The sequence below is a fragment of the Engystomops pustulosus genome, chromosome 10 (assembly GCF_040894005.1).
Source record: "Engystomops pustulosus chromosome 10, aEngPut4.maternal, whole genome shotgun sequence".
NCBI classification, from domain to species: domain Eukaryota; kingdom Metazoa; phylum Chordata; class Amphibia; order Anura; family Leptodactylidae; genus Engystomops; species Engystomops pustulosus.
The window spans coordinates 101,694,883-101,720,977 of NC_092420.1; the positions used below are offsets into that span (position 1 = coordinate 101,694,883).

Below are 26,095 nucleotides of genomic sequence, written 5' to 3' on the forward strand. Positions count from 1 at the left end.
ACTGTAAAAAAAAAAGTCTCAATTTGCGATAAAATCAAAGTCCCCATGAAGTCATTGATTTTTGGGCTCCATCGAACTACTCAGATTTTTTTCAGAAAAGTTATAAAAAAATTTTGATTGCACTTTTTTTTTTAATTGAATTTTTCCATTTTTCAATTTACAAAAACACCCTGGCCCTGAGCGCGCAGCGTTGTGCAAACATCACATACGTAACAAATACTGATCCCAAAAAGAGGTTTTCTTTTCAATATTCTGCTAAAGATAATATAACAATATACTATAGATAATGTAACAATATACTATAGATAATATAATAATATACTATAGATAATGTAACAATATACTATAGATAATATAATAATATACTATAGATAATATAATAATATACTATAGATAATGTAACAATATACTATAGATAATATAATAATATACTATAGATAATATAATAATATACTATAGATAATATAATAATATACTATAGATAATATAATAATATACTATAGATAATATAATATAGATAAAAGTTGTTACAAAAACACATTTGCAGAACTAATTGAAAAAATTAGGGAAAAGTTTCTGCATGTGAATCCAGACTAAAGTCTGAACTTGAGGTTTCAGCTTATTAATGTTAAGTGTAAGGGGAGGGGGGGGGGGAATCATCAAAAATATTTTTGTGCAATTTTTGTAAAAAATTACATTTTTTTAGAGTTATAAGAACAGCATTAACACGCATGTTACAGTCTGAGCTGTGTCCTTGCACAGGACTGCAAACCACTGCCTTGTGCAGGAGTAAAATGGAAAATCTGATAATGCAGCAGAGGTCAGTCACTACCACTAGGGGATTAAACCTGTGACTAAGGTAAACTGTGTCTAAAATGTCTCCCCAAAATGTTCAATGGCAAATTCATCTCTGTTACATCTAGAAGATAAACATTGTAGCTGATCAGATTCCAAATGTCATGTCCTCACCTGGAGCTGATCTTCTTCTATGTCTTGGAAGATGCAGAAAACCTCCTAAAGGATAAAGAAAAGTTATTATCAGGAAAGATCCCCCTAAAGTCATGAAGAAGAAGATGAAGGAGAAGACGATGACTGCTGCAGCCTCACGTATCACTCCCAGCCAGGACTCGGTGATTTGGGCTCTACCCTGTGTCAGGCTGGAGGAGCTGGATGTTAATTAGCCCCACACTGCTTGGGGTAGGCTTGATTTTTCCTAGTTCCTCACATATGATTTGGGGTCAATCACATGTTGTGCTTTATCCTAATGAGAAAGATTTCATAGTAAGGACTTGGAGAAGTGGCAGAGGGATAGCGCAGCAGGGAGAGGCTGCGACTACTACTTGGGGGTCTCTGGAGGGGCTCAGTCCGAGAGCTGCGAATATGGGGGAGTGGGCATCAACATTAATGGGACAGGAGCTGAACAGGTTAGTCATTGGAGACTACAGACCTTAGCAGGTCATATTGGAACACGTTAGGAGTTGTAGTTCTTCACTATAGTCCAGCCGACTACAAGTCGCAGCAAGTTCTGTGATAGGTGAAGGCATAGAATGACCCGTTTTAGTTCCTCTGGATGTTTAATGACTTGCAGGTCACAAAATATTCTAAAAGAAGACCTAGGGATCGGCACTGCAGGGCTTGGCATGCTGCGACTTGTTGTTCTGATGGAGGAATACATTGCATTACCTTATGACTTGTAGATCCTTGTCTTTCATCTCACTCACAAATAGGAATATTCACCTGGCTGGTGGAGGACTACAAGAATCAGCTGTCTAATGTTAGAGATGATTGTAGTTTAGGTTTTGCAGTACCAGGTTCAGGTGCATTTCAGCACCATGTTGTAGGAGAACTACAGGTGACAGCATGCCTTGCTATGAGAAGGGCTAGCTCTTCACCAGGTGCAGGTAAGGGTTTACTACAGGGTCTACAGCGGATTCTGGAAGGGCAGGTTGAGGCTTCTGCATTTAAGTGAGAACTACAACTCTCAACATATTCAAATGGCACATTATTAAGTGAACTATAGAGATATACAGAAGGACTACAAGTATAAGCATGAATTGGTGGAGAAATGGTCTGCTACATGAATAATGCTAGTAAAATGCTTGGCTCAGCTTGTCTAGTAATTGCACTTTTAATTTTGCAGCCCTGGTGACATTGTCCCTGTCCTGGAGAAGACCCCCAGCAGCAGGGGGAGGGGATGAGACCCTGGAGGTGCGGCCAGGCAGATGGAGAAATCTTATGTTGTGCTCCCTGGTTCCTCCCACATGCAAACAAAAACTTTTCATGTGTTCGGGCAGAGGCAGTGGCAGAGGCTGCCAGGGAGAGAGGTGCAGGGAGAGAGGTGCTGGGGCCCTGGATCACTAGCTCTGGACTTGGGATGTAAGGACCTGGCCTGGCTGTGCCATGTATTGGAAGAGTGAGCAGATGTTCCTCTGTAAACTGGAAGACAAGGATATCCCTGCGGTGCCAGCTGACAAGGTGAGGGCAGGGGCAAAGCTGGGTCCTGCCACCGGTTCAGGGGCAGAGATCAAGGTCTCAGGGGAATTGGGGGATTGATACATTTATTGCAATGGCGAGAAAGAATCGAGAACATTTTTGAAATCCTCTAAAAACTGGTGTAGAAATTCCTGACGCCTTCTATATTTCTATATGTATAACATATGATGTACGTGTGTGTAGAATCTATAATATACATTGTTATATCACTACTGGATTGGAAACATATAGCAAATAGTCTGTTTTGTACATGTGTGTATCTGTTTCTTATGAATGTGTCTACTGCATAGTAACTAATATGTGTATACAGTGTGTGTGTGTGTGTGTGTGTGTGTATATATATGTGTGTATATATATATATATATATATATATATATATATATATATATATATATATATATATATATATATATATATTATACAATAAACTGTGCTTGAGGGACTGAAATGAGGCGTCATAAACACACTTTTTCAATGGATATATCCTTGGAGTGCCAATTTCTAGAGATCTATAAATATATATACATTGTGTATTTTTATATATTACACATATATATATTTGTTTGTATAAATAAACAATTACTGGGGCCCAAAAAATCTTACACAAAACATAAGGCAATCCTAAATTAAAGTTCTGTAATTTCAAATAGTATCCAAATATATAGTATTACATAGTATCCATACTTGCTGCCTAGTGTGTGTATATATATATATATATATATGTATATGTGTGTGTGTATATATATATATCTCATAGTACCCATACATATTATTTTACATAGAATCCATATATATTGTTATTATTATAGTACCCATATATTTATATATAAAGACTTATTTCCTCATATACCCGAGTTATTTTTCTTTACTAATTTTTGTCTCACTCAAAATACAATCACTAGAAATAAGGGTCCGAATATTGGGAAGTAACAAATAACGTAGTATCATATAATAATTCATCTATCTATATATGTATCGATTTAGTAACTTAGTAGAATTCCCAGAGATAAAATTGAGAAATTTGGAGGATGAAAACAGAAATGCTGTCACTTTGTGTGTAGAGTATAAGAGAGGATTGTATTACTATATATACTGATATTACTATATGTATTACTGGTAGTTTATAAAATTGTGGAAAGGTCACTGGTATAATAATAGGATGAAGCTATAGGATACCAGTAGTAATATATATTATATATCCGTATTTTTTTTTTAATAGTAGACATATAAGTAATAATATATAAATGTATTTCCTTTGCTGTAGGATAAATTAATGTATATATATTTTACAGACACAACATAACAGAGTAATATATTCATACACAACACTTTCACATGTATAGACACAGACATTACGTTTTCCATTGAACACGACTAAAAAAATAATTCTGGAGGTTAATGACGAGGCACAAAACTACTACCACAACTATTATTCTAACCACAACTACTAACACAACTACTACTACTACTACCATCATCACTACCGCTACTACTGTTATTACTATCACTACTATTATTATTATTATTATTATTATTATTATTATCACTACTATTATAGTAGGAGACCGAATATATTCTGTATATATGTCATTATGTTAAACTGGAATATCTAGAATATGACCTCTGCTTGTTCCAGATAATGTCATACATGTGATATAATACTAGAAATACACTATAAATATACTGACAAATCTATAATCTAATATCTACTATATATATATAATATCCCCCCTATCTAGGGCTCCGCACTCTCCTCTGTATATACAGTGAGTGATATATAGTGAGTGTATACTGCAGTATTTGTTAGATTTTCATCCTTCTATTGATCCATCACTAATGATCTTCCTCCTCAGTGGTTACCATTGGTGTAATGTCGCAGTTGTAGGGATTACCTGTCTCCCATCCCTGTGTGTACAGATTAGTGGATAATCCCTATTTGTTCGTGTATTTGCAGTTGTGGTGTCTCATCCATCAGCAATAACCCGTGTGCACAGCAAATATGCGCAGGGAGATGCGGTTATTGATGTTACTGGCTGTGGCCGATACTTGGGGGCTGTTCACACTTGTTATTGACATTTGATCCTGAAAATCCCTTCCATAAGTTTTGCAGCATGTACCTGGATTTCTGCAAGAAAAAAAATAGATGACAGTTTAGGAGAAACCGCAGCAGTTTTTGCTGTAAATCTGCCCAGTGACTGACAGTTACATTGGATATTGACGTTTAGTGTCCGTGTGAATAGTGTCCTGCTTTTTACGCGGATTTTTGGGTTATATTAGCATTTTACTGTATTATAACCAGTGCCGGGCAATATTTTAATGTCAGATTTCACAGTAAAATTCTCCAGGTAAAATATACAAAATTTGAGGTAAATGATCTTGGCTTTAGGTTCCCCGGTAATTGTCCCGTTATCACCGCTCCCCCCCTCTAGGACAATAAATGGGTCATCCCAGGTGTAATCAGCGGCAGGTGGACCGGCGCATTTTATCGTCAAGAGGGGGGGGGGGTGATGTGTGAAGGGCCTTAATTTGCTGCATTTTCATTCAAATCGTGGACGCAGAAGCCGCGACAATTATTCTCTCGAGTGTCCGATTATAAAACCTCTTCACCTTCCAGGGGTTGTCCCATAGGCGAGCATTGTGAGCCGTGCAGCTGCGGCAGGCGCTGGGGGCGGCAGGCGGTGGCAATGGGCGCCTCATGGCCTGAGGTGAGCGGCGCGCAGGGGGTTAAATGGCGCTACAAAAAGCGGCGCGCGCGCGCGGGAGGGGGCGCAGTGACGGGCGGGCGGGTGACTGGGGGTGATGCACACCCGGATATTTGACTCCCGGTTTTCTTCTCCCCTCACAGTTCACCTCCCTCATGTCCGAGGAGTGCGGGGGAGCAGCGCTGAGCATGGGCCGCAAGACCGAGGGCAGCCTGGTGAGTGCTCCACAACATCCTCTGTGCTGCTGTGGCCCCGACAGCTGACATCCTCTGTGCTGCTGTGGCCCCGACAGCTGACATCCTCTGTGCTGCTGTGGCCCCGACAGCTGACATCCTCTGTGCTGCTGTGGCCCCGACAGCTGACATCCTCTGTGCTGCTGTGGCCCCGACAGCTGACATCCTCTGTGCTGCTGTGGCCCCGACAGCTGACATCCTCTGTGCTGCTGTGGCCCCGACAGCTGACATCCTCTGTGCTGCTGTGGCCCCGACAGCTGACATCCTCTGTGCTGCTGTGGCCCCGACAGCTGACATCCTCTGTGCTGCTGTGGCCCCGACAGCTGACATCCTCTGTGCTGCTGTGGCCCCGACAGCTGACATCCTCTGTGCTGCTGTGGCCCCGACAGCTGACATCCTCTGTGCTGCTGTGGCCCCGACGGCTGACATCCTCTGTGCTGCTGTGGCCCCGACGGCTGACATCCTCTGTGCTGCTGTGGCCCCGACGGCTGACATCCTCTGTGCTGCTGTGGCCCCGACGGCTGACATCCTCTGTGCTGCTGTGGCCCCGACGGCTGACCCCCCTCTGTGCTGCTGTGGCCCCGACGGCTGACCCCCCTCTGTGCTGCTGTGGCCCCGACGGCTGACCCCCCTCTGTGCTGCTGTGGCCCCGACGGCTGACCCCCCTCTGTGCTGCTGTGGCCCCGACGGCTGACCCCCCTCTGTGCTGCTGTGGCCCCGACGGCTGACCCCCCTCTGTGCTGCTGTGGCCCCGACGGCTGACCCCCCTCTGTGCTGCTGTGGCCCCTGATATTACTATGCTACACTCTTTGTATACTGGGTGTACAGTACTGATATAGTTACAGCTGACACCCTCTGTGCTGCTGTGACGGATACATAGTAATATAATTAATATTAGACTGGGTGTAATGTTATAGTGTAGCTATAGTTAGTGATGTTTGTTACACTCGCTGTATACTGGGTGTAAAGCCTTGTTACACCTACAGCTGACATCCTCTGTGCTGCTGTGCCGGATACCTAGGAATATTATTCATATTAGACTGGATGTAATGTTATAGTGTAGCTATAGTGATGTTTGTCACACTTGCTGTATACTGGGTGTACAGTACTGATATAGCTACAGCTGACATCCTCTGTGCTGCTGTGGAGACTGATATTACTATGCTATACTTGCTGTATACTGGGTGTACAGTACGGATATAGTTACAGCTGACACCCTCTGTGCTGCTGTGACGGATACATGGTAATATTATTCATATTACACTGGATGCAATGTTGTAGTATAGCTATAGTTGGTGATGTTTGTTACACTTGCTGTATACTGGGTGTACAGTATTGTTACAGCTGACATCCTCTGTGCTGCTGTGACGGATGAATAGAATTTTATTCCGGGTGTACAGTACGGATATAGTTACAGCTGACATCCTCTGTGCTGCTGTGGATGCTACATAGAAGTATCTGTGGTTGTATAGTTTATGCTGCACATGTTTACATGACATAAACGTGTTCTGTCTTCTGCTGAAATCCTCTGCGCTGCTGTGAGTAATGTAAAGGACTATTTATCTATCAGTAATTTGTGGTGATTTCCTCTGTGTGTATATATATATATTGTACATGGAGATCTAGCTCCTATCTGTAGTGTCCACAGCAGCGCAGAGGATGTCAGCTATAGCTCTGAGATACTGTACATGTCCATCATCTGATGTTCAGCTCCTCTACATCCATGTATGTGCCGTGTTACACATTGATCTCCTCCTAATGTTTTCACAGCAGCGCAGAGTATTTCAGCCTTGGCTTCATATAGGACGGCAGTGTCCTTATACTGTGTACATTGTATACAGTCTATTTATAAATGATGAATTATACTGTGTATATATACATATTTTATGCGGACCCATTAAACCGCAATCATGGAGTTTTTAATTACCCTTTTTGCATGATGCAAATATTTTTTTTTAAAATTCCCCCCTAAATAGCAGTTTTTAAACTTTGGACTATTTTTGTTATAAAAAATTGTACTATGTTTGTACTTATTCTTATTTGTACCTGAATGGGGCTTATTGTCAATCAGATTTTCCCTGTAGTGTGAATGAGCCCCAATCTCGCAGTGTGGGTGTGTCTGCAGCACATGGAGCCAGAGGTCAGATCCGGCTCTGCTACATCTATGTGCACAGCGCATGCGCAGAAGATCATTGTAGCTGTAGTGGAGCCAAGTGACCAGATGTTTTTCAGATTTTTATTTATTTTTGACCTTCTTAGTTTTTTTTTTGTTTAATCCCATTTATTTGGGTGAATCTGGAGGCTCCATACGTTACGTAAGGGATTTTTGTATTCGGCTCCTGTGATGGGTAGAAGGGGCTTCTCTGTGGTTAATGCTACACATTGGGGTCTGCAGCCGGACCCTCCATATTATAACACTGGCCCCGTTCACACAGGACTGAAACCCTGCAGAGAATCTGCAACATTTTATTTAGGCAGGAAAGTGGACGAGATCTTGGGAAATCTCTTTGTGTTGTGGTTTTATCCCAGGAATATCGGTTATTGTAACGCAAAGGCGACATTTCTGGAACAATATATATATATATATATATATATATATATATATATATATATATATATATATATATATATATATATATATATATATAATTTTTTTTTTTTTTTTTTTTACATCTATGTATCTGTGTAAAATTCTGTAACCATTGTCTCCAATATTTGGCGTTAGCTGCTAATGGCTGCGCCCAGTAAGTTACGAGCTGGCGGTTTGTTGCACGCGGGTTTCTACGACTCCACATCAGAATTTGGCAACAAATGTGGTGCGTGTGAACCCCTCTGGTTTGACAAGTACAAGACTTGTCAGATGTGAGAGCTGGGCCCACGTTCCTTATAGATTGTCCTATAGGTCCCTATGTCCTGTGTGCTATGGCTGACTCCTCTCTCTCCTCCCAGCTACAGGGAAGCCCCGGGGCAGCGCTGGACGAGGATTCTTGCTCTTCGGCCCCTCTGTCTCCAGTGTCGTCATCTTCTCCTCATTCCATGCCTTCTACAGGCCACACACAAGGAAAGAGTCTCTGCAGCAGCTGCGGCATGGAAATTGTGGATAAATACCTGCTCAAGGTGAGGAATCCTCCACCAGGAGATTGGGGCTTATTATTTTTCTTTATTATTTTGGGATAATGATCCGGCAATATGTTAACTTTTCCATCTGGAAGTTTGCAGAGTTTCCATCTTGATGTTTGATACAATAAGAAGAAGTAGATGGATAATTAGGGGTTAATACTCCTGGATTTTTCCATCTTTCTATTCCCTCATATATTCCATATGACCATGAACCCCTGCGCCATCTGGGTCCATAGCGACTTCCATGGCTGATTCTATAGAATCTACCGACACCCCAGGTCTGTCCTCAGACGCGGCTACAACTCCCAGCATGCACTGTGAGCACCGATCCCTGCTATGGGAAACTGAATGTGTTAAATAATTTTGGGTTGTGATACAGGAGGTTGTATTGGTGGATACATTGATGTAGTGACACAATGTGTCCGTCTAAGGATTGGGACTGGACACTAACAAAGACACTTGTGCTAACATGGTGAGATTCTCCCCATCCTGTAACGGCTGATACCAGAGAACAATACAGTAGATGAATGGTTTAGCAATTTGCTACAAATAATAGATGCGACTTTTTAAGGATTAGAATTGCAAAGGGACATCTTTCTGTCATGTGTGATGTTATGGATGATCACTGGTCTTGTCTAGTAAATACTGTTCTGGGACATTAGATTGTCGGATTTGTAGTTTTTTTTTTTTTTTTTTTTTTTCCTGTTCTCCGTAGTACAACGGCTTTTAAGTGAATGCAACAGAGGGAAAAAAAATATGATTTTACTTTTTCATTTATTTATTTTGTATATTACTTTTGTTTGTCATTAAAGTCTATGGGGTTGGGGACAATCCACCTGAAATCCAGACACTTTGTATCGATGCAGCTTTTTCCTTAAAATAACAGATGGCAAAATAAGTGTGAGGGGGGGGGATGCACAACATAATACAAATCCACATAATGTTTCCAGCATGACGCTCCGCTATGTGCCGACAGCTTTGGACCGTCAGGATTTTGTTTTTATTCTTGATCCTTGGTGCTTCAGGTCACTTGTGAGATTTGTCTAGACTCCTGCTACTATACTGCTAGAATATTTAGACATCAATATTTCCTCTCCTTGGATTGTAACATTTTCTTGTATTACTTTGCTGCAGAACAACTTATAAAAAGAACTTTTTAGTATTTGCAGTTCATGGTCATTATTGTGCAGGAGAGCTGCGTACTCTCATGGCCCTGCTATCCCTCCTGTATCTCAGGCGTCTTTCATGTCCCTTTGCAATGTGCAGCTCTTATGGGTTGGATTTTGCACGGCTCTGCGCCTGCAGAGGTGTAAATGTTGTTCTCCTTATTCCCCATCACTCGTCGCTTACTATGAATCTTCTGATGTATTGGGCCGCATTTACATAAAGTGGAGTCTGTGACTTCTGTGGGCGACCAGTTCTCGGATACTGTATCTGGAATAAAAGGGGGATTGTCAGTTTCTTGGAACCAGCGGCCGCTCCCTAAATCGCTATATATGAAGGATGTGATGCGCTCGTACATTATATAGACGGCCCATTCACTTTAATAGCATCACTGTAATACTTCATTTCACCTGTGGAGGAGCTGCAGGAAATAAACACTGTCCCCAGGTGATCGCTAGGGTTTGCCCCCCCCCCTCTTGGGGGATTTAGCCCATTGCCAGTCATCCCTTCCAGCGATAATGAAATTGAACATAATTCTTAATCTGTTCCCTCCGGCATCTAAACAGCGCCCTACATTCCAGCGCGTATAAACAAACGGGCTGGGCGGGGGGCTCTGCGCGGGGAAGGAGGCTCCTCGTGTCCTGTATACTATGCTGTATGGGATATGTAGCATCATTTATACTTCCCATAGTCGTGTATCGGATGTAGCAGAGCTGGATGTGTCACTCTGAGTTTGCATTGTGCCTGTTTGTTCTGTGATCGCTCCTGGAGCAGTGAATGATCTTTCAGCGGACGGATCGTAGGGTTTTACTTGTTGCTGGATGACAAACTCTGCTCTGCAGCATCTGTGAACAGCTGGGTTGTTGCAGGGTTCAGGCGAGCGACTATCTCCAGCCCCTTCACACGTCAGCAGAGGGTCGGGGGACGCGTTGGCAAACGTCAGATCGCCTGGGGGGCGTCTCCAAAATATTCCTCCAAGAACTAGAGAAGTGGTGATGTCCAAGTATTCTAAACCTGACTTCATACAGTGTAGCCCGAGGGGGTGACCTCTCCATAGAATTGGCGCTTTCTCTATTATTCTTGTATTTTACATGTTTTGTTAGTTTTCAGTCCAGGCTTCCGTGTACTTTATTCTCTGCCTCTTCTGTATATTGTAAATGCCTTACGTCTTGCGTAACGTGGACGCGTTTTGTGGGTTATTACGTCCTGAGATCATCCCTGACCTTACATTTGTATGAATCCCTTTTGGTGCTGATAGTTTGGGTCAGTAGTTGGGTTTGTATCATGTATCCATATTAGTCTGTATTGGGCCATAGTGAATTCTATAGTAACCATGTGAATAAGCCTAAACGCCAAATGTCCGTATACATAGAATATTCTACTAAACAATGTGTCATATTGAGCCGGATCCTCGTCTGCTCATCGCTCCAGTAATTCCTTCTCCTAATACACTATGTAGATCTCTGATAACGAGGTTTGTGTCTCTCCCGCAGGTAAACGAGCTGTGCTGGCACGTCCGCTGTCTGTCCTGTAGCGTCTGCCGGACGTCCCTGGGGAGACACACCAGCTGCTACATCAAAGATAAAGACATATTCTGCAAACTTGATTATTTCAGGTAATATTCATGTATGTATTCATCACCAGCTCATGGCTCAGCTCCTGCCTAGATGAACTCCTTGTGCTTGTTCTGGGCTTCATCAGAACTGGTGGAATCTTTTCCATCTTTACTCCAGGTTTCATAAATCATCTCCATTGATGCCCCTACAAGGCGCTGCCCGTGTGTGTGCGCTGCCCGTGTGTGTGCGCAACACCTGAGGTCCTGCATATCTGGGAGTATCACGGGGAGTAAAGGGTCTAATAAATCTTTGGAAAAGTCCCTTTATGGAATTGCTGGATCTGGCCCTCGTCTGGTTTTGGGCGACTCTCCCAGATACATAATCTGAACCCGTAGACTTGACCACAGCTGTATGACCCAGTTCTCAACATTAGTGGGACCATAGGGACAGTAGGTTGTTTTCATGTTAAAATGAACTGCTCGTATAAAGTCCGTGGAGGACCCAGAACTGTTTTGATTCACTTCTCCTATGGAGGCGCTGCTGATACTCTGCCTCCTGGGATCCTCTGCAGTTTAACCCTCCGTGCACACAACTGTCTGCGGGGCCGTGATTTGGCTGCACATAGATCACGGGTCTATTGCCCCCGGTCACGGTGCGGTAACCACAGGGGAGTTTTGTTCTCGGGTAGTTTCTAATGGTGTCGGATGTATCACTGTGATAGTCGGGTGTATTATATGACTGTTCCTACTTTAGACCTATTTTTAGTTTGTCTGACCTGTGAGCCAGAATTTTTGGCGTGCGGATTTTCTATTGGCCACGCCCCTTTCCTGCGAGGTCCTTTTCCAGGAGTACGTGGCCTCGAAGTCGGAAAAGTGGCTAAAAAAAGTTGTAACTTTTGATTAGAGAGGAGCGGAGCTGTTTGGGTTTGGCTGCGTGACTCTGAGGTATCGCATATCCCATGTGCCCCGTGTAGTCCTGGCGATGGCCGGATACCAGGGGCGGCTGCTTGCAGAGCTGAAACCCCCAACCTGAATCCATACCAGCTCCACCCTGATAAATGGGGCACAAGGCATTTTATACAGACTTCCTTTGGAGAGGGGCAGCACAACCACCCACCCCCCACCCCCCCGGCCAAGTTCTGTGTGCGTGAGCCTAAGCTGTACAGGACAGATGTATACAGCCACATCCATATGTCGTGTGTATATACTGGTTTGCCATTTTGGCCAACTGTATATATGTTTCAATTGTTGCAATTTGTTGGGGCTTCTATCATCTTGCTGGGATGTTAATCAGCGCCTCCACAGGAGACCTGCAGTATTACAGCGCTGGGTCCTCCACTGATGTAACTTTCTCCGGGGTGGGGGGAGTCTCCATGGACCTCCCAATTCCCTAATACGTTTATTTGTAGGGAATAGTTGTATGTTGTGCTGTTCTGTGTAGTCTCCGTATTGTAATGCAGCTTCTGTTCCGCAGGCGATATGGGACACGTTGCTCGCGTTGCGGCAGACACATCCACGCCACAGACTGGGTCAGACGAGCGAAGGGTAACGTCTACCACCTGGCGTGCTTCGCCTGCTACTCCTGTAAGAGGCAGCTGTCCACGGGGGAGGAGTTTGCTCTGGTGGAGGAGAAGGTCCTGTGCCGCGTGCACTATGACTGTATGCTGGATAACCTGAAGAGGGCCGTGGAGAACGGTGCGTGCGCCCCCTGCAGGACCGCGCTGGAGTAACGCTGCAAATATGGAAAGTGGATTCTATGTATTCTTCTTCTTTTCAGGGAATCGGGTCAGTGTGGAAGGGGCTCTGCTGACGGAACAGGATATTAACCAACCGAAACCAGCAAAGAGGGCAAGGACCAGCTTCACCGCCGACCAGCTCCAAGTGAGTGACCGCTCCGTGTATACCGGCAGTGCCAGGAAGTGTTGTCATAGTGTATATACAGGGAATGGGATGGTCGCTGGAGGGTTTCACCAAATTGAAGATTTGCCTTTTTCCTATAGGTTATGCAAGCGCAATTTGCTCAAGACAATAACCCCGACGCACAAACGCTACAGAAATTGTCAGAAAGGACAGGTCTCAGCAGACGTGTAATACAGGTAACGAGCCGAGGCATCAAGGGGTTAAAATGTGTTCCTATTGTTTTCCCATTCACTGTATTACAGAAGCCTCAACTATGTACAGGATGTGGTCAGCTGAAGCTGCTTTATAGCATGGAGTCACTGTACATACATGACATGACTTATCCTGTATTATACCCCAGAGCTGCACTCACTATTCTGCTGCTGGTGCAGTCACTGTGTACATACATGACATTACTTATCCTGTACTGATCCTGAGTTACATCCTGTATTATACCCCAGAGCTGCACTCACTATTCTGCTGCTGGTGCAGTCACTGTGTACATACATGACATTACTTATCTTGTACTGATCCTGAGTTACATCCTGTATTATACTCCAGAGCTGCACTCACTATTCTGCTGCTGGTGCAGTCACTGTGTACATACATGACATTACTTATCCTGTACTGATCCTGAGTTACATCCTGTATTATTCTCCAGAGCTGCACTCACTATTCTGCTGCTGGTGCAGTCACTGTGTGCATACATGACATTACTTATCCTGTACTGATCCTCAGTTACATCCTGTATTATACCCAGAGCTGCACTCACTATTCTGCTGCTGGTGCAGTCACTGTGTACATACATGACATTACTTATCCTGTACTGATCCTGAGTTACATCCTGTATTATACTCCAGAGCTGCACTCACTATTCTGCTGCTGGTGCAGTCACTGTGTACATACATGACATTACTTATCCTGTACTGATCCTGAGTTACATCCTGTATTATACTCCAGAGCTGCACTCACTATTCTGCTGCTGGTGCAGTCACTGTGTACATACATGACATTACTTATCCTGTACTGATCCTGAGTTACATCCTGTATTATACCCCAGAGCTGCACTCACTATTCTGCTGCTGGTGCAGTCACTGTGTACATACATGACATTACTTATCCTGTACTGATCCTTAGTTACATCCTGTATTATACCCAGAGCTGCACTCACTATTCTGCTGCTGGTGCAGTCACTGTGTACATACATGACATTACTTATCCTGTACTGATCCTGAGTTACATCCTGTATTATACCCCAGAGCTGCACTCACTATTCTGCTGCTGGTGCAGTCACTGTGTACATACATGACATTACTTATCCTGTACTGATCCTGAGTTACATCCTGTATTATACTCCAGAGCTGCACTCACTATTCTGCTGCTGGTGCAGTCACTGTGTACATACATGACATTACTTATCCTGTACTGATCCTGAGTTACATCCTGTATTATACCCCAGAGCTGCACTCACTATTCTGCTGCTGGTGCAGTCACTGTGTACATACGTGACATTACTTATCCTGTACTGATCCTGAGTTACATCCTGTATTATACCCCAGAGCTGCACTCACTATTCTGCTGCTGGTGCAGTCACTGTGTACATACATGACATTACTTATCCTGTACTGATCCTTAGTTACATCCTGTATTATACCCAGAGCTGCACTCACTATTCTGCTGCTGGTGCAGTCACTGTGTACATACATGACATTACTTATCCTGTACTGATCCTGAGTTACATCCTGTATTATACTCCAGAGCTGCACTCACTATTCTTCTGCTGGTGCAGTCACTGTACATACATGACATTACTTATCCTGTACTGATCCTGAGATACATCCTGTATTATACCCCAGAGCTGCACTCACTATTCTTCTGCTGGTGCAGTCACTGTACATACATGACATTACTTATCCTGTACTGATCCTGAGATACATCCTGTATTATACCCCAGAGCTGCACTCACTATTCTTCGGCTGGTGCAGTCACTGTACATACATGACATTACTTATCCTGTACTGATCCTGAGTTACATCCTGTATTATACCCCAGAGCTGCACTCACTATTCTGCTGCTGGTGCAGTCACTGTGTACATACATGACATTACTTATCCTGTACTGATCCTGAGTTACATCCTGTATTATACTCCAGAGCTGCACTCACTATTCTGCTGCTGGTGCAGTCACTGTGTACATACATGACATTACTTATCCTGTACTGATCCTGAGTTACATCCTGTATTATACTCCAGAGCTGCACTCACTATTCTGCTGCTGGTGGTGTCACTGTGTACATACATGACATTACTTATCCTGTATTATAATAATAATCTTTATTTATTTATATAGCGCTATCAAATTCTGTAGTGTTTTACAAATCATAGAACTCCACAGCTGCACTCACTATTCTGCTAGCTTGATGCCCACTTGACTTTCTTAGGTGACTTGCTTTCTGCTTTGTTACATCTTTTAATAACCAATGTAATTAGTGCTGCTCTAGAGTATTATACAGGATGGAACTGTAACACATCAGACTTTTATTAAAATTCAGATTTTTAAGTCCTGATACTTTCCTGGTCTGTACAGAAATTTAGAAATCTCCTAATGCACCGGGTTATTTCTGTTTTGTCCCTACTTGTAGTGATCGATGCTTCTCTCGGCTCCATGTTGATTTGGCCAATGTTGTGTTTTCCAGGTCTGGTTCCAGAATTGTAGAGCTCGTCACAAGAAGCACGTGAGTCCTACTCACTCCTCAACCGCACCAGTTACAGCCATTCAGTCCTCAAGGCTTTCTCCACCAATGATGGATGAAATGACCTACTCTGCCTACGTACCTCAAGATGGGCCCATGCTGACTGCCCTGCACAGTTACATGGATGGTGAGCTCGTGTGTGGCTGTAGACTAAAGCTTAGGCTGTTACTCATTGCTACTTTCCATAGATGGAGTCACCACCCTTGGTAGAAATTCTCAGTGTTGTAGAACATTGGGTCCACATGAGGTTCTAGCAGAAGTTCTTGTCTAACTTCACAAATTTTAGATTCCGGAAAGTTTCCACACAAGGAGGGAATATCCCAGCCCTTTCCTTGTGGGCACCTCAGGGTAACTTGGTCACCTGAAGTCCTCTTCTCGTATAATCTCCAGATGGGGAATAACTCTGGTAGATTTGCCTTTGATGGTCTTCAAGGGGGGGGGGGGTCTTGATGAGTTGGTGCAGTGTGCTGTAGGTGGCCTTCATGGTGCACGAATGTTGGTTACACCTTCTGATTTTGTGGATACTGACCAAAGTGACCATGTGTGTAAGGACGTCCTCCTGCCCTGTGAGGCTTGGACTTCTCTCCTCTTGGTGCCATCAAGAAGAAAGACCTTGTCTATGGTGGCCCCTCAAGAGGAAGAACTCTACAGAACACAAGCTTCTCTATAATGCATCAATGTTCTTGTTCTCCAAACATTGACCACTATTGAATTCAAAGATCTGGAGAACATTTGTACCAAATTACAATGAATCACAGAATCAAAGGGGCTTCTTCCTCTGTAGGGGCCACTGCTGGAAATGGTGGTGGAGACTTAAGCCACCGGCAAGTCAGACCTAACTGTGGACAGAATCTCCCCACCTGTAATGTGACTTATAAGAAGGACATTTGTTAGGCTTTTCCTGATCTGTGATGAGACCTCCATACACATTAGATGAAAAATGGTCCAATCCCCGGATAAGGCCGCCTCTAATGATGTATGGGGCCTCTAGACTCTCCACCGATGGCAGATGTGGAGGTTACAAGGATCAGACAAGTCCGGACTCCACTACCCCATTCATTACCTTCACTTGCACCTTTAGGGGTTGTGTGTGCAGGATCGGGAAGGATGATTGTTGTCTATTTGATGGTTCTCCAATGAGGGGAGGGGCTTGTGTTTTGTGGTTCTAGGCCTCGATACAATGTAACTCCATCTCCTTTCTCTCCTCAGCTCACTCTCCGACCCCCATCGGTCTTCAGTCTCTCCTGCCTCACTCCATGGCACAGCTACCTATAAGTCACGCGTAAACTTCACTTCTGGTTTTTGTTTTTTTTTTGTTTTTTTGCGAGAATGTAAATGTTTGGGTAAAAAGAAACAAAGTCTGGAGTCCTTTATTGTGTATAAAATAGACTGAAGATCACTGGTTATTTTTCTAACTCCTCCTCCCAGACCGGCGTGTTCCTCGGCGCCATCCCCTCCACTGACCGGAGCGATGACCGCGTCCTGAGGATCACCGCGACACTTCCGGACTCGCACGTCTTTTTTTTTTTTTTTGTCTGGAATTAGTCCAAACTTAGTTGTGTGTTTATTTATTTGTCATTGAGAGAAGCACTTTGCCAAAAACGAAGAAAAACAAGGACTGACAAGTGTGCAAAAAATGTTTACAATTCTTTTTGTGAAATTGTATTTTTCATTAGTTTGTATCTGTAAATTATTACACAAGTGCATATGTATGTATGTATGTTAATTTTGCTTTAACAGTTCAGATTTATTATTTTTTTTCATCTGTGAACTGATGAGACTCAGTTGGAATTTTTTTTTTTTCTTTTTTTTTTTTTTTTTCCAAGTGAACTGAATAAAGTTTTGATTACATTCTGCCAAAGGTTCGGTTTGTAACCAGTCTCGATATCTGGATCTCTTATTATCCTTCCTTCTAAAATCAACGCTTAAAATTTTTGCTGAGACAAAGCCCCTCTGAGCTGCAGCTTCACAGGCTGTTACACTGTCTCCCCTATGCCTATAGTAGCTGCAGTTTGGATGGACATTGAGCAGACATGCTCTGAAAGGAGTTGTCCAGGGGTTGAAAAACTTGGCTTCTTTCAAAAATGTCTCGTCTCCTGCCCATGGGAAGCTCCAATGATCTCTATTATGTGGACCCCTCTAAGTTTTATTGCCCTGGTATGTGGCAGCATCGCGGCTTCTTGCAGAACAGACAATGTAAGGACCAGTCCCTACTGCATAACTGTTAGTGTGAACAAAGCCTTGTATGTAGGCAAAGAATCGGAGTCATAAATAATATAAATGTGCACAGGAAATCTACAGTTTATGAACAAATTTTTATTCTGTAGAAAATACAATAAGTTTTCAGGACAAAGCAACAAAAAAGCAACACACAAACCTCTGGGGCGTCCTCGTGGATTAGGTAGGTCCTTGTATACTCGGTGTTGTCTCCTTACCGGCTGCCGAGCGCCATTCTTGGGGTATATATAGATGTGCATGTGGCATTGACTCAGATTCCGACCCTCAGACTGAGGGGAACAATTGCTGGTTTGAAGGGGTCCTAGTGTTGGGACCCCCTATGGATCCAGGAGAATGTGGGATCATTGTACTGCAAGTAAATGGAGGAGCACTGTCTATGGCACTGACAGGAGCAGTGGGGTCGTCTGTCGGTACAATATATAGATATATATAGAGATAGATATATGAATCGAGCAGCCGGGGGGATACATGACCTGATGATATCTTGTGGCTCGGGTGCAGCTACTGGGCATAGTCCTGCCTGGCACAGCTGTGCTATAGCCTGCGTCCACAGCCCCCCTCCGCACCCAACTGGAGGAGTAGGTCTGGAAATATCCTATCACAATCCATCCTGATTAACCAGGGATATTTCTCATAGATCTGGGCACCGGGCCTGTGGTATCTTCTTGTGGTATCCATGGCTGCTTCCCTTCTAATAGCAACTTCTATAATTATGCTAATGAGCCTGAATGGCTCTGGGACGGGTGTTACCAAAGCCCCTCCATGCTACAGCTGCACATCGTGGCCCTGGTTATCAGGTGTGATTTTGGTGGTAAAAATTTCCGTCACGCTTGATTGTTTTGGGTTTTTTTTTTTTTTTTTTTGTTACCCCTTTTTCTTGGGTCCGGTTACAAGTGCCGCGTCACGGACTGATCCCTATGCAGTCGGATCTGCTACATGTCTGAGAACTCTGTGCATCTTCTCACGTCGTGACCATAATGTGAATCCGGCCTTATATATATATAGAGGCGGTTTGTATAGAATTTAAATTTAATTGCATAAAATTAACATAAATGGATTACATTGGTAATTAACCAATTGTCGGCCATTATGAATATTAGGGGTCACTTGATGATAATCTAATATCCATTACATCTGCAAATCCTGGGTCATCCAGGACCGGACCCTATAGGCGCCATTTATTACCCCGAGTGCCTCTCGTGTAGAGGGGTCTTTGTGTTTGGTTTCTCCCCTGTAGCCCCTACAGCGATGCCCCTCATTACAAGATGCTGTAGGTTCTGGTCCTTAGTGACCGGGTCCAGATTTGTGGTCCCAATAATATTAGGCGCAGCATTTTTCAGCCGCTTTACAACAAAAACCCGAATTTATTAAGCTGATTTCCTTGTATTGCTATTACAGCATTAAAATATGTGGATATTAATTTTTGCTAATTTAAAATGAAGATACAATTTGTGTTGTGGTTATTATGTGATTATCGTGTCCCCATGTGTGTCGTAGTCCAGCTGCAATACCAGATACAACCTGTGAATGTGAGCCGAGCTGTTTGTGCAAAAAAAAAAAGGTGGACGTGGTTTTTGTACATCCCCTTTAAAATACAACGCGGGAGGTAAGTCATTCTACCTACATGACCCTTAAATAAAAAAAAAACCAAAAAAAACCCAGCAGGTTCAGTAAATAAATATTCAATAATCGTTCTGTATAATTTGCTGCTGGACCTTTTATCTACAGGATTATATTTACAACAATAATAATAAAAAAATCAGACGGGTGGAAGGTCAACATCTTCCTGTAACTGTAGATGTACCGAGCATAGCAGCCAATCAGAGCTCAGCTCTCATCTTTATGCAGCAGTGTAAAAAAACTAAAAGCTGTGCTCTGATTGGCTGACTGATAAATAAGGCTGATTGGACCGGTTTGGCCCAGGATGTCCCTTTAGAACAGGACCGGACGTTGCTATTCGTCTTCCCGCACCATTAATGGTCATACACGTCTACGACTCTTTGGTAGTTGATACAATCGGAGCGGTCACTGCGGTTTGGCCACGACGTTGCGTTTGTTCAGGATCTTCATCAAGGTTTTGTTCATAAAATACGGCTTTTCAGCCGAGCCGTCGTGTCGCTCTAGATCTTCCACTAGGAGTGAAAAATGAATACACAATAAGTGACTCAGAGACAAAGAGGAAGCAGTGGAGACCGACACTCGTCTTATCATCCTGGGAGTGAAGGTTCCCCCTCGAGTCTTGTGTTATTTGGGTTTATATCATCTCTTTATGATGGTTAAAGCTCCAAATCCTCTCCTCTGTGTAGCTATAGAGGTGACTTATAATATTCTGCTCACCTACAGCCACCACTAGGGGGAGCTCACTGTATACTGAATGATAACACGATGTTATTACCACTAACTGTAAAGCAGATATCACGGTAATACATAATGCCTATGACGCCACAGATTGGGAGGTCATGTGACGTGTAAGGGGGAACTGGACTGTCCTATGACATGCCAGATTAGAAAACCATGTGATACATATGGGGGGGGCTCCGCCTATTCCTCATCCTTGACACGCCTTTTTTCCCCACCCCCAAAAAATGGATTTAATACAATCCCCCCCCCCCCTCCAAGAGACTATTGGCTGAAATGCTAAGCCCATTACTAAACTACTGAAAGACTCAAGAAAACTTTTAGAAACTTTAGAACTTTTAAAAGAAAATATTTTAAAAAAAGTTTTTCCCCCCCAAATTTAAAACAGTCTAGGATTATATAATGTCTAGGATCATATATAAGGCGCACCGGACTATAAGGCGCAGCACAATAAATGGCCAGCAGGTGGCAGACCTGTGCACAGTTCAAAGCAGTACGTGTTGTCTGTACAGTGCGGTTCATATATAAGGCGCACCGGACAAGGATTTTATAGTCCGAAAAATACGATATATAAAAAAAAAAAAGTCAGATTTTTTTTTTCTCTCCAAAATGTTCAATCAGATTTCTAATTTCTAAAAACTCTGCGGCTCTTTGTGATTTATTCCATATAAAGACGTATAATAAACAGACGGGTAGAAGACGCATCGCGCTCCTTATTCTATGGTTTTTATTATATAAAATCCGTCTTCAGTGTGAACCTCAAAAATTTCCATCCTAAAATTTTTTTTTGTTAATAAATTTCAATTCCACCCCACGGCCGGGTTACACAGCGCCTGCCGACACGTCAGAGATCACAGAATTCCGGACAGCGATCGGTTTCTATTCTAAACATTTCATACAACGGAATTCGGTTTCAGAAAAATTGGAAACATTAAATCCGTCCAATATTTTATTCAATAAAAGTAACGACCTAATTCTGTACATTGCAATGTAGAAAACACCCAATCATTGAATTTTTAAATTTTTTTTTTTTTTTTTTTTAAACCACAAGTTATAAAAATTTACCCATCGTTATGAAAAATGTGAGATTTGAAGCTTGCATAAAAAGTGTTTGGCAGAACTGCAGACGAGCGCCAGAAATATTCCCCTAGAACGTCACATCCGCGGCACGAAACGTCGCACAATTTCTGAATCATCGGTTTTTCCCCCCATTTCCTAAGTGCACTTATGTCACAACAAAGGTGCAAAATATAAATCGTGTTTTAATGCATAAAATGGTCAAAACTTACAGGATTTTTTTTTTAAAACCTTTGTGTTTAGGCAAAATTCATTTTAACCAAATCTTAAAAAAAAAAAAAAAGTTAAAAAAATTTAAACAAATCTGAAGTTAAAAAAAAAAAAAAAAGTGTTAGTTTTTTTTGCTACAAAATTTATTGCCTTTTTTTTAAAACTTATTTTTTTTGCAAATCAGAAAGTAAAGAAATTGATTTGTTTAATTACTTTATTCCAAGTTAATATATTAAAATTATAAAAGAAATTATTTCAATTATTTATTTTTTTTTTTTTAAATTGTCATATATTTTAATGGGACAAAAGTTTTGCCTCACATCATCAATGTATTTAAATATAAAAAAAAATGTCCAAAAAAAAAAAAGCCAAATGACCTGCATGTACATGGGGGGGGGGGGGGGGGGTCACATACGAAAAATTTACTTCCTGACCAAAGGCATATATTCAGCATAAACAAATGAAATAAAATGATAATATAAGAGCACGGAACGGGTGTAAATCATATAAAGCAGCAGAAATGGCAAAAAAAAAGTTGAAGATCTGAAAGTGTCAAACTGTTTATGTGTAATGATGTGAATGCTATGAATAATGTCTATTATGCACAAACACTGTCAGGAATTTATTGAAAATTATATTTAAGTGGCTTTAAAATAATATCTGAAAGGGTTTGTCTCATTTCTCTCTTGCCCTGGAGAACCCGCCCTGTCCATGTGCTGCACAGTTGCCCATTCATCTGAATGGTCGGCATGTAATTCTACCTTTCACCTGTAGTGGCCGCTGTGGTAAATCTGAACAATCATGGATTTTTCAGGTCTTTGATCTGGATTTTTCTCTCTGGTGATTTAGTTTACTGTAGTTTGTAATGACTTTGTGACTGGTTTATGTAGATTCTGAGAATTTTTATTTTCTGGTCACCCTATGGTAAGCCGTAGTGTAGAGCAAGAATTGGAGCCGGGGCCTACATGACCGGTCAGTCTGGCTTCTTTATCTACAATATTGGGAGAAGTAGTAAAAGATAAAACTATTAATGTACTAAAGTATAATAAGCAGAAGGGGCAAACTGACCATTGGGGTCTACAGTGGCCCCAGAGGGACAATGGCCATATAGAGCCAATAGCCCCCTGGTCAGATGGAGGATTTAGAGTTTGGTCTGAGATCCACGACTCCATGTAGTATTACACATGTGTTAAAAAAGTGTTTTTCCACTTTGTGATCAAGAAAAATGTAAAAAGAAGAATTGTCCAAAGTATCCTTCCATAACGGGACCTCCAGAAATCAGCTGTGATCAGTGGGGAATCCGGGTTCAATTCTCTGCACTGCCCCCAAAGGCCAAACAAAGTATTACACACTATTCATTATCTGTACAGGACGGGTCCTCCAAAAAGAGAGAGAGAAATTTTCTTTTTTGTATCGGTCTCAACAAGAAATTAGGATCATATATAGAAGACGCCCCCCCCCCCACCTTTATCGAAACTACGAAAAATATTTTAGTAACAGTTAAAAACCTAAATCAGAAATGTAGTACGATGGACTCTCATCAGTGAATGGATAGCCCGCACCCTCATTGGTTGATTTTAGAAAAAAAATGGCCGCCTCAATGACACAACAGTAACACTTGGGAGAAGCCCTCGGTGATGGTGGCGCTCGGCAGACTACGTGCCCCGCGGGAGACTCTCACTTCAGACCCAACCGGAGATCAGGAAATCACAGTTTCATTGGTTGTTCTGTGAAGTGCAAATATTACTTAGCACCAAAATGTTCGGAGAGAGTCAAGTTTGCGGAGCCAAATCTTTGAAAAAAAAAAAACCAAAAAATTCAAAAACACAACGATAGGAAAAGAAAAGCGGATATGGCTGATTCTACCAACGAACCGTTTAGATCAAGTATTTGTCTCTCCCTCTACGAAAAGTGAACGGTTCTAACTATAAAAAGTGCCGCTCCCCGACACCGACCCCGGCGCTATCAAAAATATTAAAACCCTAAATGCAATTTTTTTTTAGGAAAAAGCTATAATATTGACATTTTTTCCTGTTCATAGGCACTAAAATGTAACACTGTCCCTCGTGATGTACATCCAGGACCCTCCTAGTATGTCTCCACCGGGAGAGTCGCATTCTTGGGTTGTCCCAGGTCAAGACCCTTCCTCATCAGAAGGTCTGAAAAGTCAAGGTCACCCTAAAAAAAAGAAGGTCCTCCACAGCAGATTCACTTCCCATGGTGTTCCTCATCCAAGGTCACCCTGGATAGAAGGTCCTTCCAGCTAAACTGCCTCAACAGAAGATCCTCAACTCCGTGAATCTCCCTCACCAGTTGCTGCAAACTCAAGACCTTTGCCCCCGGATGGGTCCTCCTTGCTTCCCTCACCCGTAGGTCCTCATCTCCGTCACCTCTAAGATCTCCCACCTCTGGACCTCAGGTGGTAAAGTATCTCCTCTCCTGGCGCCTCTTCAATGCTTAGTTATTGGGTTAGAGGAGCATTTTGTTAGCGAAAGCGATTGTGCCATAAATTAACGCTTTGCCTTCTTAGAGCCGAGTTCTTTTTTCCTCAGGATCCTATGGAGCTCCGGAGACATGTAGTATGGTTTGGACGCGGATCCGTTGTTCCTCTCAAGATCTTCGCCTGAAGGTAAAAGGTTTGCGGTAGCAAAAGGGACAGGAACAGGACAGAGAAGGAGAGAAGAAGGAAGAAAATGAGAAGCAGATTCCCGGAAGATCCACAGACACTAGAACAGTGGTGGCGAACCTATGGCACGGGTGCCGGAGGTGGCACTCAGACCATTACCCCAGGACAGAATTCACCAAACAGGACCAAACCCATCAAATGTTCCTGCTGTCCCAGGCAACTTGGAAAGAAGCTATAATGAAAATCTGAATTTGCCCTCCTTCTTTCAACTGTATTGGTGGCCTCAGGTGGTCGATACAATTGAAAGAAGTGGAAGAACAGGTAACAATAAGTTACTGCTTAAAATGCCATGTTGGATTTTGGTTGTAGTTCGGGCACTCTGTCTCTAAAAGGTTCCCCATCACTGCCCTAGAAGAACAGGTGACTTCATGGTCATCGAGCTCCAAGCTTATAGTGAGATGAACTTAAAGGGGTTTTCCAGGAATGACTATGGATGACCTATCTTCACGATTGATTGGTCAGGATCCTGACTGACTCTAGGCTCTCTATAGTGGCCAGAAGCTGTAATTACAACCATAACTCCCAGACATAGGAGTAGATTCCATATGGCCACGACAGAAATCCCGGAGCCAACTGTTTGTGGCTCTGTAAGATGAGTGCAGGGGTTTGGGTGACACCAACCGGATTTTGATGGCCGATCCTGAGCATAGGATCCTGGAAAATCCCTTTAAGGTCATAACAGTTGGATTCTAAGGCTCATTTACTGGAGAAAATTGGAAAAAAACTTTTCAAATGAGCTGCTAATAAATTGTCTAAAGGTAAATAATGTGCCGCCATATGGTGCCACTGCCAGGGAATGAAATACGGCACTATATCTAGAGTCAGAGGCACGGGGAGGTACGTTATGGGGCCACAGCAGGATACGGGCCCTGAAAGATGGGTGCAGCGCTGTGCTGTGCTGTGCCCTGTGGAGGTTGTAAACTTGAGGGTTGTGTTAGTAAATGAGCCCCCGGGTCTGCAGATTATTTGCATCCAATATTAATGAGCCCCGGGGTCTGCAGATTATTTGCATCCAATATTAATGAGATGCAGATGATTGCACATGCGGAAGGAAAGCTCAGAGCAGGCGGTGGGAAACAAGCGAAATGCGACAGATCTTGTGCAGTGAATCGCGACTCCTGGCGTCTTACTATCCAGTCCTGTACAATAAACCTTCATTTCTGCAAAATCAAAAGTTCTCAGAGTTTCATTTCCAGTCTCAAGATCTCTGCTTGCCAACAGTGACCAGCTCCATTCACTGTTTACCCTCAGGAGCTGCAATCTTGCCTTACAGGGTTATAAAGACGTGTGTAATCACACCTTTGTGTATGTTGTTAGTAGCAGCAGGACTGTGAAATATGGATTTATATTCCAGGATTGTGGAAGTGCACTGGGATGTGTCCTCACACTGCTGTGCTCTGTGCTCCCTGCAGCCAGTGTTAGGTATTGTCCCTCTGGAGACTTGTAATCATATCTTGTAAGTAGCAGCAGGACTGTGATTTATATTTCTTTATTGTAGCTTCTCCATTGATTTGCTCTGCAGTCCCTTCCCTTAACTATGACAGCTGTAGTCCCAAATTAGGAGCTTGATGCAGCTTTTACGCAGAGCAGACTGGAGGAACTAAGGGA

At 42.9% G+C, this 26,095-nt stretch overlaps 2 protein-coding genes across 7 annotated transcripts in view; one reads left to right on the top strand and one right to left on the bottom strand.

Annotated features, from left to right (window-relative positions):
* The first annotated feature begins 701 nt into the window (after positions 1–701).
* On the top strand, positions 702–17,717 carry LHX8 (LIM homeobox 8). 3 transcript variants are annotated; one of them, XM_072127526.1, is made up of 10 exons: positions 704–1,197; positions 2,141–2,475; positions 5,339–5,410; positions 8,378–8,545; positions 11,206–11,327; positions 12,742–12,962; positions 13,045–13,148; positions 13,268–13,363; positions 15,862–16,045; positions 17,128–17,717. In XM_072127526.1, exons 2-10 carry the CDS (start codon positions 2,401–2,403, stop codon positions 17,202–17,204), a joined length of 1,119 nt encoding a protein of 372 aa, XP_071983627.1. In that variant the 5' UTR covers positions 704–1,197; positions 2,141–2,400; the 3' UTR covers positions 17,205–17,717. The 3 variants fall into 3 exon arrangements, with proteins under 3 accessions (XP_071983628.1, XP_071983627.1, XP_071983629.1); XM_072127527.1 differs by lacking the exon at positions 5,339–5,410 and having other exon boundaries at positions 702–1,197; XM_072127528.1 differs by lacking the exons at positions 704–1,197; positions 2,141–2,475 and adding an exon at positions 5,061–5,198.
* A 524-nt stretch (positions 17,718–18,241) lies between these two features.
* Positions 18,242–26,095, bottom strand: part of SLC44A5 (solute carrier family 44 member 5) — a 159,457-nt gene continuing 151,603 nt past the window's right edge. For 3 of the 4 annotated variants that reach the window (XM_072128548.1, XM_072128547.1, XM_072128550.1), the window contains one exon: positions 21,451–24,424. In XM_072128548.1, the coding sequence (XP_071984649.1) occupies positions 24,312–24,424 (113 nt within the window). In that variant the 3' untranslated portion in view covers positions 21,451–24,311. Of the gene's footprint in view, positions 20,289–21,450; positions 24,425–26,095 lie in introns of those variants that run through there. The other variant, XM_072128549.1, reaches the window with a different exon arrangement.